We start from the raw sequence: 20007 nt of genomic DNA, 5'->3' as shown, positions 1-20007 counted from the left end.
CCATCTTAGAACACCATCACCTTCTTCTAAGCCATAAGCATTGCTATGTTAGAAATTTAGTTTTGTTTTCCATTCTACCTACATTACAACATCTATTGAAGTATATAGCAAAGTATGCAGCAGTATATAGCAAAGTATGACAAGGAGTGGAAGGAAAACTGCTTTATTTCCACTTTTATTAGTAGACTATTGCTTAGAAACCTGTAAGTACATTAATGCTAAGTAATGTGCCTAATACATGAAAATATTTTCAAAAGGGGCTGGAATGACAGTTACACATTTTAGAAAATTTTTAATGCTAGTTAAATGCTAGCTAATTTTTAATGAAAACTATATTTACCTCTTCCCCTTCCATGCAAATATATATTTTTATAACTTTATTTTTTTGTGAGAAATCATGTAAGATATAGAGAAAGTCAAAATGTTACAAAATTACATGAAGCAATTATTTGAAGGCTAAATACACAAAAAACAGTAATGGAATTTGTATGTTAAAAATAAATCTTGTACAACATATTTTACATATTTTTGAGCCATTCACATTGCTTTCTAAAATTTAGTGATGGAACAGTATTTCAAAGTCAGTGCTCAATTATATAATATACAATTATAGGCTAAAACAGCAGAAGAGGAGTGAGATCCCTGTATGAGTCTGCTGAATCCACACAGAATGTTTTTTCTTTCAGCCATGGCAAAGAAAATGAAAATCAAGCATGAAAATATTCAAGGACTGACTGTCCTTTCCACAGAATTGAATCTGGTGGTACTTCAAATTCTAATACACAACATTTCAGTGTAGTTCAGTGTAATTCTAGCTTAATTTGGGATTTATTGATAACCAAACCCAGAGATCTCTAAATAAACAGCTTGGAGAGCATTCGCCTTTTAAGCATTTCCAAAAAGTTTTCCATAAGAAGTATGCAAACTAAATCAATGAATGTTTGTTATTTTGCCAAAGTATTCGTGAAATATGTCTGCTTAAAGAGCAACCAGGTACAGGGAAATAATGTTTCTCCTCAGACTCCCACCAGAGGCTAAAAACTCCATTTTCCCCATCGTATTACTAAAGTTGAAGGTCTCTGACCCTTGACTTCTTCCAAATGGGGAGAGCAGCTTGCAGAGACTATCTCTGTCTGAGAGCAAATGTCCAGCATAAAAACCATTAGCCAAGCATCTGGGAATACCTGTGTATTTCCCACAGCAGGGCTTGGGGTAACTCAGTGAACTGGCTGGCAGAGACAGGGGTGCAGTACTACAACCTGCAGCTGCGTGAGAAGGAGTTGTACAAAGGTGACTCTGTGGCTGCTTAGATTTAGTGATTAGCAACAGCAAGCCAGCATGTGTCAGCAGTTATCATCACCTCCCTGTACTTGGAATATCAAATAACCACAGTATTGCAGACATAGCTGAGGGCAACCAAATGCTTCCTCTTTCTTGACAACTGCTGTAGCAAACAAAAAGTCCCAATCCATGAAATGTGGTTGGTAAAAAAACTCTGTGGCAGTGAGAAAAAAAAAAAAACAAACCTGTAAGATATGAAGGTAGAGGTAGCCTGGGAGTCCCTTGGGAGAAGAATTAGTGAGTAACCATTTCAGTGAAGGTGATGATAGCCCAGGAAAATGTGAAGGGATGTAAAATAATGAATGATTTTTAAAAAGAGCAGGAATAAGCAAAGAAAAGAATCAGAATGAAAGACGGACATAATATAGAAGTTCCTATTTATCTCTCTGACCTGAGGACAAATGAAGAACTTGAGATGCTGCCAAAGCTACTTTGTTTGCACATAAACACATAAGAGAATTTAGTTGCCTTGCCCTCTTTCCCACACCCTCCTTCTTATAAATACTGGATACAAAAAGTTACTAATTAGTAGGCTAGAAAGAAGTGAGGAAAAATTGTCAATTTCTGTGGTTTCCCTTCCCTTCAAAAAACTTGCCATTAGTACATTCAATTTTGAAAAGTAATTTAAAGTGAATGTACTAATGGCAAATTTTAAGAAGGGAAGGGAAACCACAGAAATGGACAAAATATGCTTGTTGGCAATTCGGAAGAAAAGCACGTTCAAAAAAGTTCATGTTACACGCTCACTGCAAAGAAAGCATCACCAGCAACAACATCACCAACATTGGTGGAGAATGAGGGGATTGAGGGAAAGAAAGTTTGGAGATTTTTCAGTGTAGAAAAAGAAGGAAGAATTGCAGAAGGAAGTGATATTTTAAAGTAGCTGCTTCCCGAGCTATAGCCAGTAAGCTTTGGGAACAACTTGCTTTCTTTTTTGTATTTATATCAGGTATTATAATAAAAGGTATTTCCTCCCCTTACAAAGCTTGTCTTTCTTGAAGTTACATAGGACGGCTTACTTTGCTGCCCAGGTGGGAGGTTTCACTCTTTTCCCTTGTGCCCACCCCTCTCTTCAACGCTGACATTCTTTTAACCCTTTCCTTCCTTGACTCAATAACCTGGCAGAAAACTAAACACACAGAAAAACTTTGTTGTTGAATTAAATTGGTTTGTTTAACAATCAGGTAATTACAGCAGGTGGAGCAAGAATGAGGGCATATATCCTAAAGGTAAAGGGCTGTTGGAAAGATAAAAGGAACAGGACTTTCTGGTTTTTGAAGAAGCTATACGATGTACCTTTGTTCTTATATCCTTAGACACTACAACTACAATAAAAGTAGTGACCTAATAAACTTGACATAGGTATACTGCAGTTCAAAAAACCCCAAACCCACATATGAAATTTATTAAGTGACTCCTGTGGGACACATGTTTTGGATTAAGGGCTTTCCTGAGTCAATGTAAGAAAATCCATTTTCAAATATTTGGCACAGAATGGAAGTTGCAGTAATTTGCATGAAAGAGGAAAGATGAAGGGACAAGCATAAGCCTTCAAGAAGAGACTTGTGCTTGAGGCCTTCAAGCTTTTTGAAAAGAGGTGAGGAACAGTGGAATTAAATTCTTTGCAGAAGCAGTAAAGCTAAGGAGAAAAATCAACAGAGAGCAAGACTTGTGGGTTTCCATAGTAGCAGTTTAAACAGAGGCATAATTTTAAATTGCAGTTTTGCAACTGGCATCCATCATTAGATATCTTAGTAGGAGTGGTTTCAGCAGAGATGAAAGAAGAGAGCAAACAGTTCAGAAACATCAAGGGCAAGTAACACACGAATCTGTAAATTAGAAAGAAAGGAATTGGACATGACATTAAGATAAAAAGCAGTAACAAGAAATTTGTCTCACCACGACTTTAGGAAAATGGAAAATTACGATGGGCTGTGATCACAGACACCAGAAGCAACAGTTCACCATTTCCATCATCATCATCTTTAGATTATGTGACCATGTGGATCATCTCACTGATACAACTGATCAAAACATGCATTGCCACAAACACGAGACAAGGTTGAGAAGCATGTAGCTTGAGAAAAACATGAGAATGTTTCTTTCAGTAGCACTGAAGTGCAATCTTGATTAGCTATGCTGAAACTGTGCTGATGCCAAACCAAAATTCTGGTTGGATCAATAGTCTAAACTTGCATATACTGCCCCCATTGCCAGAAGAGGCAGTTTATGCCCTATCTCCAAGCTGATCCATCACCCAGCACAAACTTTTTATGTGGCTATGCAGAAAACGGGGTAACGTTATTGATGTAGGTAAAGGCTCTGAGATGAAAGAAGCAAAAGGGAAGAACTGTGTAACCAAGTCCTACTTCTGAGGGAAAACATATCTTGGGCCATGGTTTGATATAGTTAATCCAGCTTTACAACTCCTGGTGCCAGATAAAAATTTATAAGCTTCTGTGATACAAAGCACTTATCCAACACAAATTAACAGTGCAGTTTGAATTTGTTTAAAACAGCGCCCAAAATAGAAGAATTACCTTTACACTGGTGAATTTTATGCTAGTTAGACCTCTCTTCTCTTACAGTTAGTATAACTGCAGCATAAGAGGAAAAAGGGATTGTCAACTTTGCATTTTGTGTCTGACCTAATTTAGTTCAAGTGTAACAGTGGCTTAGCATCTCACCCAGATCAGGTTGGTCCTGTTGAGTGACTCAGTGGCACACAAACATCATATTAAAGTTCAGGGACAATGTCTTCTTTGCACTCTGGTCAACAATTCAAGTACTTGGAACTTGTCTCATCTTCATTTGTAAGAGGACACAGAGTCTATGAGTAGAGTGAAGTTTTTATTGTAATCTGGTTCCTTTTGCTCCAATCCACAATTCCAATGGTTTGCCAGTTTCCTTTGTTAGGTTACATTTAAAACTGAGTTACAGTCTGAGTGTTCAGCATTATTCAAGGACATCTTAAGTTAGATTTTGTAAGACTCGTTTTGGCAGCTGTTACTGCCAATATCTAAAATGGCATTTCTGTGTAATAGCAGGTAGTTCACAGGATGCCATTTGCCAGTTCTCAAAGGATGGGGCATTGTGAGTTCTTGGTTACCAGAACTTCCTTTGGGTTCTGCCAAATCTGTCTTAAAATTCTTGAAGTAGGTCCTGCCACTTCTTGTGATTCGATTGAGAGTTCAATAACAGTTGTTTTATTATCCTCACACTTACCAGAGGCAAAGAACATATTGAGAACTTCAGCTGTCATTGCACAAAAGTGTTCACGCCTGGCTGCAGAGAAATGTAAGAATATGACCTAACTGCACTCCAAAAAGTCGTTTCAAGCGTGCCATAAAAACACACATTATAGGTAGGTGGGGTTTTGTGTGTGTCTGTGTGGGTGGGTTTTTTACAGTTGAGATGAAAGACATTCAAATGACTTTTTGCTATCAAGTGGGAATAAGTGGTTGTCTCATTGTACAGGGACAATTCGAGGAAAAATGTTTTTTAAGTACTATTTACTTGGGGTTATGAATTTTGAAGCCATTCAGTACCTAGGCGGGGGGGGATTATCTTTCCACCACAAAGCAAGAACAGCAACAGTTCCCCTTGCAAGACTAAGAAACTGGCGCAGGAGGGCAAAGGCCAAGTCATGGAAGCAGAAGAGAGAGACAGAGAGTCTCAGGGCCGCAGGGCCCTGCAGCACTCGAGAACCCACAGGCTCTGCCCCCGAGGGAACCCGGGGCACAGACACGACCCCGGCACAGACACGGCCCCGGCCCGGCACCCCCGACCGCGGCCCCCGCCCGGTGCCGCGCATGCGCGGGAGCCCGGCCGCCAGCGCGGCGCTTGCGCAGTGGGGCCCCGGCCCGGCGGGCGCTCTCGGTGCCGCGGGGTCCGGCCCCGGCGGGAGGCGGCGCTGCTGCCGCCGCGCTCGGCCCGACCCGCGCCACACAAAGGCGGCCGCGGCCGCTACGGCTCCCGCGGCACCGCATGGCGGCGGCACCGCCCCCGCGGGGCTAGGCCAGGGCGGACCGGAGCCCCTTCTTCCTCCGCCCTCTCCCGCCCGGCCCGTCCGTCGCCGGGAGGAGCGGAGCAGGGTCCTGCGCAGCCCCGCCATGCTGCCCCCGGGCCGCCGCGCTCTCTGCCGCTCGCCGCGCCGCTGCCGCCGCCCGGCGCGGCTGCTGCCCGCGCTGCTGCTGCTGCTGGCCGTGCTGGGCGGCGGTGGTGCCGCGCTGCCTCCGGGCTGTAAGTATGACGGGCGTCCCAAGAGCGCCGGGAAAGCGGCGGCCGGCGGCCCGGCGGAGGTGAAGGTAGTTTGTAGCAACCTGGAGCTCGCTCAGGTCCTGCCTCCCGAGGCGCTGCCCAACCGGACGGTCACCCTGTGAGTACCGTCCCCGCGTGGGGGGTGGGCAGCCTCGGTGCGACGTGGACGGGGCGGAGGGGGAGTGCGAGTGCCGGTCTGAGGCACAGTGGGGTGAGGTGTGGGGGAGTGGGAGCGTAGGTGACTCGCCTCTACTACTGGAGAAAGCACCGAGAGCGGATGTACTTTCCATGTTTTCCGGTAGGGTCCCGGGATGGTCATTTTAGAAGGAGCCAAAGTGTCCCGTAACTCAGCGGTGGAGAGGCACTGTCCCGTGGAGCTCCCCCCGCTCCTCCGCTTGCCCGTGGGACAGCATCCCAAACTCTCCCTCCTTCATCCCTCAATAGGCGGGCTGTTTTTGTGCAGAGGCAATCCCTGCTTATCCATTTGAATAACAAGTTTCAAACAGGATATGCAGCATAATCCAAAGTAAAAAATATGTTGCCACTTAGACGTAAGTGTGCACATGTAAAGGGAGACTTTGCAAGTTGTTTTCCTTCCTGAGGTATTACCGGATCGCTCTAGCAAAGAAGTTCATAGAATGGTTTGGATTGGAAGGGAGATCTCAAGATCAGCTGGTCCAGTCTCTCTGGCATGGGCAAGATCGCTCAGCGCTGGATCTCATCAGTGGATGGTCCCAAAAGTGGAACCCTTGCCCTTTCTTTAGAGAGGCTTATTGTGCCTGTGCTGCTATGGGAAGACTCAAGTGCAGTCAAGTAGTGTGCAAGAAAGTCAATGAAAAGGATCTGAAATATGGGGTCTAGATTAAGATATTTTTCTACTTAACTGGAAATTGCAGGTTTGAAAGCTCTACCAGTAATCCAACATTTAAAAAGTACAGAATGCACTGTCATGAGAACAGCAATCTGCTGCTTTTGTGAACAGCACTGAAACTCCAAGGAAGAGTGTTCTTCCAGAAGTCTTAGTGAGGTATTAGCCCAACAGATGCATGGGCCTGGACCTGTGAGAAGAGGGAACGCAAAAAATGGGAGCTGAATAAGGCCAAAGTAGTTTTCTTGGTTGGAAGTCTGCAAGGGTTCAGATAATATTTCTAAATTACTGTGAGAAATGATTATAGATACTGTGAAATTTATATATAAATATATATATATATATATATTTATATAGATAATGTGAAATTTCTGAAGTAGAAAAGAAGGCATAAAGTAGGAGTGACAGTAGTTTTATCAACAAATCTCTTAGTCTTTGTTAGCCTCAAATGCTTTGCAGCTGATTAAACGTTACGAGTATGGTATTATCCATAAAAATTTTGATACAAGTAGATGTTAGTATGGTTAATATGCTGAAGTTCACTGTGGGGTACTTTTGGTTCAAAAAACTTGAATCACAGCTATGATTGCTGTGAAAGACAAGCAGATACCAAACAGCAGCCTTGCTGTGAGTGGATCTTTGTTCATCATTGCAGTGACAGAAGAATTTGGAAGAATGGTTGATCTTTCATCTTGATTTTCATACTCCTTCAATATCTAGAGCATATCTACATACACTAATTAGTAGCTTTCAATTAACCAGCCTTTGAAGTTCATAACAACTTCTGAAACATTTATTTTTCTGGTTTGAACTTTTTAGTAGACATACAAGAAACAATGTCATTGTTTCATTGTTGTTTGTACGAAATATCACAATTGTGCTGATGCAACTTTATGAACATACACTATAAAATTTTGCTTAAATGTAAGGCAAGGATTGTTAAACCGATGACCTCCTTTTTCCAAGAGAGTGGACCCTACCTGTTGTGTTCGGAATCATCCGTGTTTGTTGTCTCTTGAGGCATGGCTTTCCATTCTCTCATAGGTTTTGTTTTGTTGTGTTGTTTTTTGTTTTTTTTTTTTTTTTAATTGTTATTACCAAATCCATGTTATCCTAGATAGAAAGTGTTGGTGATCTGTAGGCTTTATCACCAAATGCCACTTCACTAACATGTTAATTAGTAGTGCCTGGATTAATTGTTACCTAATCTTTTGCCTAAAAATGATGGTTTTCCCCCTAAGCTGATACTTAAAATTGTAGCACTTGGTGAATATTTGTATGCTTAGAGTCAAACTACCCTGAGTTATCTTGAGTTCTTGTGGGATTCATCTATTAAGTAGTATTTCTATTAGATCTTTTTGGATTATTGGATCACTGTGGAGATATGTAGCTGAAAATAGACACTGTTGTGTATATCATTTTAATTCGGTTAGTTTTCTTTTATGTTGGCTCTGTTTTGCACAAGTCAGTTTTAAATACAACGACCTATATAGTTTTATATAACTTCTTGGTTTTGAATGAGTTAGGAATGATGCAAATGAAGTGATTATATGCATTTTGGAAATACTGATTTCTTCCTTATCAAGCTCTTAGATTTTCAGCAGATTAGCTACTGTGCCTTTAGCATTGACCATTTTTTTTCCCAGTGAAATACTTTTGAGGACAATAATCTCTAAAAAGTGAGAAAATAAGAGAAATAGTGAAAATTAGGAAAACCAAATAGCATTTAAGGATTCTGGCCAGGTTCCTTCATTCTTGCACAGCATTGTAGCTAGTGGTTAAAGATGATACAAGTTGGGTAAGGTCACTTATGAAATACCTTGGGCTGTGTTTGCCACAAAATATGTTATTGCCCCAGTAATTAGGTTAGTATGATGAGAATCTTCAGTTACAATTCAGGAAAAAAAAAATCCTAATTTGATTTCAACTGATAAGAGAGAAAGTAAGTTCGTTTCATGACCAGGGAAGAAAAGCAGACATGGTTATTTCATGATTGAAGAAGAAAAGCAGACACGGGAAGAGGAGTATTAAAGTATGGAAACGTGTTTATGGAAGAGTAAGTAATGTGTAGGATTTCTGGCAGTACTGTAAATTGGTTTTCCTTTACAATCCAGGTGGAACTGGCTGTTGCTTTATGGGGCACTTAGGTCAAATTCCAAGATGAATTCAAGTTCATTTGTAGCTAAGAAAGGGACTTTTTTCCTAGCATTATATAATGACAACTGATTCGGATGCCAATGAAGGGTGTACCTACATGAACACCATTGATGGCTTTGACCTTTGTAGGTTAAGCAGGCAGATGAGATGCTTTTGGTTTGAAGATAACAATACAAGGTGAATGTAACTGTGGTTTGTCTGCCATGCTCTTTATTTCAGTAGCTATTGAAGCTACTGCCATGTTGCACATTTAAGCAATACACTGTACTCTTGTAATAGAAGCTTGAGATAAAATATCTGTTGCTGTTGTGTTTCTTGGTGCAAACTCAAATGATGATGGGGAAAACTTGTTTGAACTTGTTGGCTGTTAGCCATTACTTAATTTTTTGGAAGAGAATATGTAAGTCCACTGAAGACAAGCTCATGAAGCTTATTATTTGTTGAGAATATTATTTACCTGTTGCATATGTTATTAGAACAGAAATCTAACTAAGCAAAGGAAAAGCATATGTACTCAGTAAAGAATTGCATTCAGGAGGCTTACAGCTCTGCAAACAACTTTGCTTAAGCACACATCCTTATGGGAGCATAGGAGTATCAGTGTCTGCACTTAAAAAAATCTTAGGATTTACAAGCCAGAACATTTGCCTGGGTTAATGCTCAGAGCTTTTTAAAGATACATTTAACTGGATTGCTGTTAGGAAACATCTTAAAATTTTGCAGTTTTCATCCAGCTCGTAAATTAAATCACATCAAACTACATCCATTGAGAAGCTCAATGGCATACTTACTTGGATTTCCAAATGTTTCTGCAATTCTTCTATTTATGACACAAATTTAAATTTCAAAAATTTTAAAGCAAAATGTGACTGATATTGCAAGAAGCCACTTGTATCACTATGTGTGATTACATTGTAATTATCTGAGTCCTGTAATGTAAATGTCCTCTCTGGAAGTTTGCCTCTTTTAAAGTACATTTCTATTTACTAATTTGGTGGTACTCTTGATAGCTGTTGGTTTGAGGGTTGTGGTTTTTTGGGAGAGGGAGTTGGTTTTTGGTTTTTGGGTTTTTTTGTTTTTTTTTTTTTTTGAATAGTCAATTTTAGACTGTTAAAGTGCTCAGTACTAATAATTTGGGCAGTGATAACATTTTTGAAGGTATAAGGTGCTAATAATCCCCATTAAAACTTAAATTTTTTTTTGACCAGTGGATACACAGACTATGCAAAATGCATCTTGCTTATGAACACCAAGCAGTACAGAGATAGTACCTGAGAACTGTAGCCACAATGCAGCAATTCACCAGTTCATGTACATGTCTTTTTATCAGTGACATTTGACTCCTGAGAATCATGAGCGTGTAATTTACTGATAGGCTTGTGTTCTATGCTTCTATCAGGTTTTGTGTGTCTTTTACCTTGTTGAGAAGATAACCAATTTTGTGCTTTTCTATATGTACTTTTCCAACAGGGATTCATTGCTGTGAGCTTGTTATAGGATATTGAGTACGTGCAGTATTCTCTTATTGTATACACTATTGTATATATTTTGAGCAAGAAAATTTCGACATCATAATATGAACAGTGTTTTCTTCTAAATTGCAATATTTAGTCCTATCTGAAAAATTATTCAGCTTTGGAAGACATCATGTTACATGGTTTATATGTGTCCACTGGGACACACTGTCAAGATTGAATAGTGTTTTCCTATTTCATGAAGTGCTGCAGTAATGACTTTAACATACGTGGTGGTTTTGTAACTGGCAATAGTCTTCATGCAGTCTTGTATTCAGTTATTTTATTGATTCATACTTCTCTTTAATAAAAAAAAATTACTCTTCTGTATAAGCATTTTTAAATTATTTTATGTGCCCTTCACAATGAGATTATTGTACTTTTCATTAAATATATGAGATAATTAGAAATATGGTTCTGTACCATAGATACAAATGTAGCAGTTGTTACAAGCCTGGGGCTCAGTTTTGCATCAGAGCTATGTGTTGATTACTTTTGAGTTGAAAAGAAGGGAGAAGGACAGAGCTAAATGCTGCAAAATTCTGGAGAGCAAATTTAAGTTTTTGTAGTGGAACTTTTTTTTTTTTTTTTTAGTTCTCAGAGCGACCATATTAATGTAAAATTGCCCAATACCTTTGTTCCTAAGAAAATACCCGTACAAGCAATGCTCTTCCTGTGTTCATTAGCCCTTCATTTAGCCTGAAGGTGACTATTAAATGTTGCATGTGTTATGCTGTTTCTAGCCTCAGGAAGACAGATTTGAATCTTCACAATTAATACTTTTTTATTTTATTGTTGTCTGTTATTGATCAGTAGTACTCCTGAGTTTGTTTTAGAACTGTAAAGTACTAAAATTTTTATTTAATGCCAAGAGTAAAAGAAATGAGCTAGAATTTGTGCTGCAGTGATGAAGAACGAATAACTTCTTATGTCTCATTGCTTGAAGTTTGCTCATGTTTCAGAGATTATTTTTGTAATTTAAAACAACTATGGAGCTGCAAGTTGAGATTTTTCAGAATTTAATGGTTCCCATATGTACTTTGCATGGGCCAGATATGTTGCAGGTTCATGGATTTGTCATTACTGCCTTATATAGTCTATCTTCACCATTACAGTCTATAATTTTTGAACCTATTCAGTTTAAATGCATTTTTTATACTACTAGTTAATCCATGAAGATTAAAAACAGTTGAGCATTTCTTTTCATCAATGATAATAATAAACTGTTTAATTTAAGAATGTCACATAAAGTATGTTTTTGTGAGTTTTGCTTTCTGTAGTGAAATAAATAATATATAATCTATTAAATGTCTCTAGTCTTTATGTAGTAAATAGCTGAGAATTTTATTTTTACTTTGTATTCACTGTTAGACTGTTTAGCAGTGAAAACTGCAATGTCTTGTTGCTCTAGAGTGCTGGAGATCCTATCCCTCGCTAATTACCGTTTATGTGGATCACTGTATTGTGGCTTCTCCTTGTGCACTGCTGCAGGGCACGTCCAGTGGTGCAGTACAGCGCTGTCCTACAGATCTCCAGGCTGCCCTGGAGCGAGTCAGATGCCAGGGCACTGCAGTGCAGAGCTGCAGAGCTTTAGGTCTCCAGGGAGGAGACCACCTGCTTTGGTTGTGTGTGGGATCCAAGCTGGTCAGCCAGTTTTGGCTGGGCTGCAGAGTTGTCACTTCTGGAGTAGGAACTTGACCCTTTTGGTCAGACTAAGAGCTTTTTGGGGGAGGAAGAAACCCAAACATAATGAATGCAGACTGATTAATGACATTTAACAAGTAGGCAGCTTAATTCCACAGTTCTGTCTGCCCTGGACAGTGTGTTCTAGGATTTATCCAGATCCCAGGTGGCTGAGGGCTGTGCTGTCTTCAGGTGTTTTGTCCAAGAGTACAGTCTGTGCCCTCTGCTACATCACTTCAGAAAGAAGGTGCTTCGAGGTAGAGTCGAGGAGATTAGAGTCTAGATACGGAGTGAATAAATGCAGGAAGATTGGATTAAGAGGCAGAAGCTGTTGCTGGGAGTTGGGATGGAAGTGTGGGTTTCTTTGAGTGGATATGTCAGTTATGGAGGTGGGAAACCAGAAAGCTTAGGAGGGAATGAAGGCGGAGCAAATAAGGTACTGAAGGCTGAGTGTAAACTGGGTTGACGTGAGATCAGCAATATTCTTGGATATTCAGCAACTACCCCCAAAATCACTAAAGAAAAGACTGACATCTCTATGCCAGTAAGAAAAGATGGGTCATATAAGGAATGGTAGTGGTATAACACAGTCCAGAAAGTTCTTCTGTTGCTGTCCACATGATGTGCTGTTTCCACCTGAACTGTGTCTGTCAGAACAGACCAAGAACTCCTTATTAGCCTTCCCGTGTTGTTATAGAGTTTGTTTTATCTTGAAACTTAGTATCAGGCAGAGTTTTTGCAAGTTAGGTTTAGGTTTCTAGGAGTGTCCTGTCAGACCTTCCAGACAGCTTATTCCAATACTCGAACTCCTGTTTTAGGATAACAGCCTCTGGTGTTAACAGGAATTTAAAGCAATTCTCAGATTTGTGTGCTGGTGGGCTCATTGAAGTTTCTGTGGGTTCCGGTGACCTGACTTACGGCTGTGTGCTGGAGATCTCCTTCTACCCTCTCTTCCTGCTTCTGACACAGGGATCATGAGATGCAAGGGCTGAGGAGAGAAGATCTCACCCTCTGAGTGGGCAATGTTGCATCAGCATCCATTTGTCGGTAAAACTGCAGCCTAAACTGGAGCTGGTGTGTTCATACCTTTACCTCCCAGTCTGTCGCTGTGTGTTTGTGGGTTTTTTCCCTCCCCTCCCTGGCTGCAGTACTAGCATTTGTCTGGCTCCATGCCTAGTCAGTTCAGGGAGCTAAGCTATCCAAAAATTGTTTACATCTGTAGGATTAGGATATAAATTTTTCTAAATGTATCTTTATGTGCCAGCAGCTGACAGGAAGTGCTTGTTAACGTGTCTAGACAAAGCACTTTCTAGAGAGCAGGTACACCTGATAGGAAATGTGAATACATGTGAGACTGGGTGTGACAGTCTGTGCTCTAATTAGTACTACTGTGATATGACATGGAGTATTTATTAATTTATTTGCCATAGCTGCTAAAGTTAGGAGTGGCAGGCAAGGCTTCCGTGTGCAGTGTTTTGTATGAGTTGCTTTCTTACATGTATGTATGGAGTTTTTTGGGGTCAGGTAAACTTGTACTGAACTGCAAATCAGTGGGAATCCTAAAAAGTGTACAGCTGGTGGCTAAGAGGAAAAATCAGGAGGGGGCAGAAGGTAGTAAAACGAGACAATTATTACAGAAAAAGTTGATCATGATGCCTTAAAATAATGCAGATGCTACAGATATAACCAGGAGAGAAAGAACTTGGAGGAAGCTTCTTAGAATGAAGTGATCACAAGACTTACAGTGCTTTTTATTTGCTTTAACTAACACAGTATTGGAAGAAATTGGGTGTAGCTGTGTCCTCTGAATTTTCTCTTTGGTAGTCTTTTGAACCTTGGGATAAGTACAAGAAAGAAAGAAAAGTTTGGTAATTTTGTAATTTCACAAGAACTTATTTTGAAATTAGTGTGATTTTCAGCAACGCTGCTACTCATTCTTGCACTCTATTTTACCCCTCAGTTCTGTCCTTTTCTAAGGTGATTTTTATTTAGTACTTTTACATAGAAAACCTGCTGTGTTGCTCCAGTGATTGGCACTGTATTTCACTGGAAATAATTTCTGTCCTTAAGAACAGTTTGCTTTTAATGAAAAGCAATAAATAAAGCTCCATACTGAATGTCAAGAAAAAATTCTTTCATGACACTGCGTAGTGAGAATTGCTGCTTGCATGATCCAAGGATTGTGTAGGAAAAATAAAGATTGCTCATTAGATTGTATAAATTTAGCACGTTACCAGTTAAAAATGGAGCAGTATAAATAGACACCGTTTTAATTCTGTGATTTCATTACTTCTGAGAGGTTTAGTGTACAATTTTAATATTGTTTAATATGCATAATAATAAAATATTACGGGAAATCTTTTATCTGTTGCAAACTTCTATTTTGTAAATGTTTCATTGCTAAACTTCCTTAATTATAATGGTTTTGTTGAATTGGAAAATACTGTCTCCTTTTGTTAGTAGTTTGGAATGATTCATAGTTCTTGCTCTGCAAAAAGCTTATGAAGCGCTTTTATTTCAGCGTTACTTTTAAGCAAGTATGTTTGTGTTCTGTTCAGTCTAGGTTTCTGGGTTTCTTTTCCTTTGACACCAGCAACTCACTAGAAGGCAAAATACTAACTGTTGAAAAGTACTGGGTTTATATCCTTTTTAGATCACAGTTTCTACAAGATACATGTTTTTTTTTCCGTGTTCAGGATTTTCAGCAGAAAGCATTTTTCTTGGTAGCTTGCAGATGGTTATTTTAATCTGACTTTTGCTGGTGGCCACTTTCCCAGTTCTTAAGAGTAAGCAGTCATTGTGAATTGATCTGATTTATTATCTTATTTCCTGGCTTTCCCTTTGAGTCTTTTAAAATGTGTTTTGGAAGCTACTTCAGCATTCAGCTAGCAGTTACACAGTTGCCCAGGCTTCATACTGGCTTCTTGGTGGCCATTTTGACTATTCGGTAATAGTGTTAATGGATATGTGTGTATTTTAGTAATATCCTCTGGATTAGGATTCATTTATGATGTTAGAAGATGCATTATAAATTACTGTCTAGTTGACTGCTGTCTTAGGGATAGCTGTTTTATAGCTGACAAGCCAAAATTGTTTCACAGAACAAAACCTTTTCTTTTAAGTGCTTATTACCTCATTTGAATGCTAAAAATGGATCCAGCCATGATTTTTTTCCCCCTCTCTATGAGAAAGAAAAGTTAGCACATCATCTTTAGTATCTATTGCTAAAATTCCTCGTAGTACAAAGGGCAGACTTTGGGTATGACTGCTTTTTGCATGTGTTTTGCATGCTCAGCATCTACTGCTGAAGGTCTCGCCAATAAGTTAAGAGTCATAATTGAGTTTCTTTGCAGTTTTGCCAAATTCCTGTGCCAGTTCATGGAGCAAAATGGAAAATGAGCTTTCTAATCCAAGCTATATTCAACAAAGAAACATTTCAGCAACATTTTTTTGAATAGGTGAAAATCTGGGGAGAGGTGGAGGCGGTTTGAGGGAGTTGGTATATTTCTTTTCTTGAGGTACATTGTTCCAGAGGAAGAGGGAAATGCTTTCTTGTAAGATGACTTGAGACGTCTAGAACCTAGTTTTCAGCTGCTTATTCTTCCAGATTTTTTGTTGGACAAGCAAATGCATTTGTTCCAGTCAGGCACTGTTGATTATTTAAAAGAAAAGAAAATAAAAGTCTCATATGGAGCTCATAGGAAATATGGAGCAACAGTGATGTTGGGCTGTGGAAACCCCTTCAGGAAATCTTTGGTGACATTTATGTTTCAAAGTCATTTGGTAAAGAGTTGAATAAGATGGGGATGAGTACAGCTCTCATCTCCATGGTAGCTCTCTACTGTTTTCTCTTTAGACTTCTTAATGATGGAAAAGTTAGCATATTTTCAGAATTACTTGCCTCTTTGGAAAAATTATGGTCTTAAACTAGTAACATAGAATTATTATTGATCACAAATAATATCCTCTGCCTAAGTGGTACATAATAGTCCATCATTTCCTTGTACATTAATGCACAGAAACTGTGAAAGTGACTATAAAACATCTACTTCGAGGTGAATGGTTTATTATGTTTTGTCTTCTTGTGCCACATCTCTTAATACTTCAAATAATGTATAGACTATATATTAATAGCAAGTTTTAAACTGCATTTTTTAAAGATTACACAACATTTTTGGGTGATTAAGTGTTTTAGGTTATATGGAGTGTTGTAAAATCTATCATTTATTGTACTAAACCTTTATGGTTGAGCAACTAACAGCCTCTGCAGAGAAAATACTAAATCAGTCTGACTGTAATTTGTAAATCACACTCAAGAGAGAAGTTTACCTTTTACCCAGCTATTCAATGGCATCTATGTTAGGCCTGTTATTTTATAGGCAATGTCAGAAAACTTTTTTTCCTTACAGAACTGTTATTTTTATTTTGTTTAAATTTTGTTCAGTCAGTTATAGCTACTTTTGAAGTGGTTCCAGCTCCATTTTGAATAACTTCTTTTTCTGGAAAAAATACAGGTATATCAATAAATCTTAAGATGAAGTAAATTGTAACTAAGATAAGTTAATTTCTGTGCTACCAAAGATTGTAATTTGCTTGCTTGTGTTGACTTAGATCAACATTTGCTTATGAATATCATGGGGGTTTTCTTCCTTAATTTCTCCAGAAGTCTGGAATTGGTATGAATTTTTTTTCTTGCTGCTACTGTTATGCCTTCTGTTCAGTTTGCATTAACTGTTAATGATTTTTTACAAGCTCCTTCATTTACTTCTTAATCTATTATCACTATTTTTCTTCATGCGTACATTTCTGAAACCAGGAAGGATGTTGAAGTAAAGGTGTACTTTACTTTGGTTTACTGGAATGTATCCAGTAGCTACTGTTTTTACAAATAATACTTACTATTTAGGTTGAAACCTTTTTCTCCTTGAGTAGAAAGGGAAGTAGTTTCAAAGACTTTAGGATGTATATTTTTAATGCTTCAGGTTAAATTTTGCTAGTTTTGTGGGCATTCCAATTTGTAGATGATGATGATGATGATTATTGTTACCACCAAACTTCCACTCTTGCAAAATGTGTATACTGGTTTTGTGTTAAATGTTGTGTCATTATTGATGGAATGATTCATTGAAATATATGTACATTTTTTAAAAGTACCTGGGCTTCCTTAGTTTCTACATGTGTTTTTAAAAGCAAGCACTGTTTCATTTGTTCATCTAGGTTATCAAAGCTGCAGCCAAGGGAAAATTTTCCTTATTTTCCTGTGAGGTAGCTTAATGTATTGGACTACAGAACTGTATTTTCACAAGAGCAAATGCTCTTAGCTGACACTCTAGCAGATGTTATAGGAATTATAGCAATACAATAGGAATTTCTCAGTATACTTTTAAGTATTTTTTTCCTCTTCTTCATTTCCACTAGTCCTGTGATCAGTCTTCACCTGGTATTATCTGACTGTGTAGGATGCTAGGATGATCACACTTGCGTAGCTGGCATATAAATAAGTCTCCTGGAAGGTGTCCTGGATAAATGTATAGTTTAACATTTGCAGCTTGTAGAGCAGTGGGCACCAGGGATGACTTGAGATGAGCTGCAGAAATACATGGTATGATTGGACGGTGAGAAGAAGGAATGGAATCTTCTCATTTTAGCATCAGAACTTCTTACCTTTGTTGAATGATTTAAGGTTAACTTAAAGAATTTTCAAACCTTCCTACCACCAGGCTGAAAATGAAAGGATTTTCAAACAGTTTGTTCAGCTGTCTTGACTTTGTGTATGTGAGCTGAGAGAGTGAGTCAGAGCCAGAACTTTGAGACAAAAAATGCCTGCTCTATGTTCGTCTAAACTGCAGAGACTTGAGGCAATTTTTGAGAAACCTCGAGAAGAAAACTACATAGTGTAGTAATGCACTGTTATGTCAAAATGATGCTGGTTTCATAGATTGCTATATCTGTATTTTAGTTTTATCTTATTCATTGTGTGTTTTGAAGTATTAACCCTTGTCATTGCATACTGGAGGGAAGAGAGAGATGCCTCTGTGTGTGTGATTGGTTTATGGTTGTTGTAAAGGACATCTGAAGAATGTTGTAGACTGGAAAGAAATCTCATAGTGGCACCTTTAAGTACTGAAGTATTTATCCAGCCTGAAGATGTAATTGGTGTAAGTGAAGAAGTGCAGGGACATGTTGGATATGAAGGATGCATTTGAAAGAGGATTTGTTTGAAATTGAAGTGACTGTAGCAGAAGTTGTGGAACAATCTGACAGTGAATAAATTTCCAGGACAAGATGGTGTGACTGAAGAGCTTTTAGAAGAACTTGGGGATGAAATTTCTGAAGTCTTGCTTATAATGATTTTTCAAAAAAACAGGATTTTTGAGGACTGGAGGATAGCAAATGCTCATTTTTATAAGTGCATTACCATCTGCATAGTTCCAAGTTTGATGTTTGTATTGAACAAGTCAGTAGAATTTATAATAAATATATTGGATACCTAGATGAAGATAAAGGTACTGTGGAAAATTTATGTCTTCTGTAATGAGAAGCTCTTCCACACAGTCCTTTGGAGTTCTTCAGAATCAGCAAAATATTTACAAGGTTGATCCAGCTGCTATAATGAAACGTGCTTTTCTAAAAGGTGTGTCTGTCCCTTGCCAAAGGCATTTGATGAAAAAAGTACGTCAGTCTGAAATGGAGGATCATCAGATCCGCAGCTGACTTGTTAAAGGATAAGAAGAGGGTGTGGAAGTAAATCCTTCTTGTGGAGTGGAGTCATAGAGATCTGTAACGCACAACTTATTTCTTAATGACCTGTAAAACAGTGTGAGTAAGGGGTGTACCTAGATGAGTGAGTTGATTGATGTAATGAGGACGAGGATAAAGTGAAGAATTTTGGAAGAAGTTTGTAAAAGTAATTGGGCAGTAAAATGGCAGCAGCAGCACATTGTAAAAAGGTGAAAAATGTACTGGGGACAAAACCATTCTTGTCTTATATAAGATGATGGGCATTGAGTTGACCAGAAATCTTAGATTCTTAGCACAACTGATAAAGGCAGATTATATTTTAAGAATTGCTAGGGAAATTGTAGAAAACAGAACATCATTATTCCAGTATGTAGATTTGTGACTTGTCTGTGTGTTGAGTACTCTTTCAGTTCTGGTAATCTTACCTCACAATTTTTTAGTGTAATTAAGCTGGAAAGAACTCAGAAATTATTAAGGTGGCACAAATGGCTTTTGTGTAAAGAATAATTAAGTAAAACATGAATTTTACATATGGAAAGAAACATCTAGTTTTGTACATAATTGCACATGATAAAAAGAGGGTAAGTGGATTGATTACTGTGTGTTTCACTGTTTAGAAGTGGGGAACACTAAATAAAACTGGCAAGAGGTGTTTTCAAAACAAGTGAAATGAAGCATTTTTTATGGAATGGAGTGTTGTACTGAAAACCCTTTCATAAGGGGTATTGCAGATGCCAAAATTGACATGATTCAAAAGGTAAATAGGCCTGCCTTTTTTTTTTTTGTCCAACAGAAACCTATGTGGTTGTACAGAAAGCAGGTCCTTCTAAGTAAGGAAATATCAGCTATAGAAAGAATTTCCTACCTTGAGGATAATTAGCATCTGCTGTGATCTGTACAGATGTCTGTGATTAGAGGATAGGGTGCTTGGCAGGATAGGCCTGATCCAGTTATTTCAATGGAAGAAGGAATTTGTGGTTATGTTGTCCTTTAAGAGAAGAAAGAATAGATGGGTGCTTGCTGAACTTATTTGCAGATGTTTTAAAAAGTTTGCATTTTGAAGCAGAATGAATGTGTGAAGGATGGCTGGGAAAGTTGTGCAGTCTGGGAGAAGTGTGTGTGTCTAAAAAGGGGGGCAGAGGAAGGTGCTGCTTGGTAAGAAGTGTAAGCTGCAGCAAAAAAATTTTGTTACCAAACTTACAATACATTGTTCTTGATTGGTTTTGTTTACAGGATTTTGAGTAACAATAAAATAACAGAGTTGAAGAATGGTTCCTTCTCTGGATTACACCTTCTTGAAAGATTGTAAGTACTTCTTGAAAAGCTACTTTCGCTTTAAAAATTAAGTGATATACTGTTGATTTCATTAATAATTCTTAGAACAGAATGTCTTAAATAAGGGACCTGTTCTTAATTTTCAGGTATTTTTTTGGGGATTGAAGA

At 38.5% G+C, this 20007-nt stretch overlaps 1 protein-coding gene across 1 annotated transcript in view; it reads left to right on the top strand.

Moving 5' to 3' along the window:
• Positions 1-5453: 5453 nt before the first annotated feature.
• Positions 5454-20007, top strand: part of ADGRA3 (adhesion G protein-coupled receptor A3) — a 54032-nt gene continuing 39478 nt past the window's right edge. The window contains exons 1-2 of the mRNA XM_014885155.2: positions 5454-5719; positions 19798-19869. Coding sequence (XP_014740641.2) covers positions 5454-5719; positions 19798-19869 — 338 coding nt within the window. The remainder of the gene's footprint in view (positions 5720-19797; positions 19870-20007) is intronic.

Source organism: Sturnus vulgaris, chromosome 4 (genome assembly GCF_052056855.1).
Source record: "Sturnus vulgaris isolate bStuVul1 chromosome 4, bStuVul1.hap1, whole genome shotgun sequence".
Taxonomy (NCBI): domain Eukaryota; kingdom Metazoa; phylum Chordata; class Aves; order Passeriformes; family Sturnidae; genus Sturnus; species Sturnus vulgaris.
This window is presented reverse-complemented; position numbering and strand designations above follow the sequence as displayed.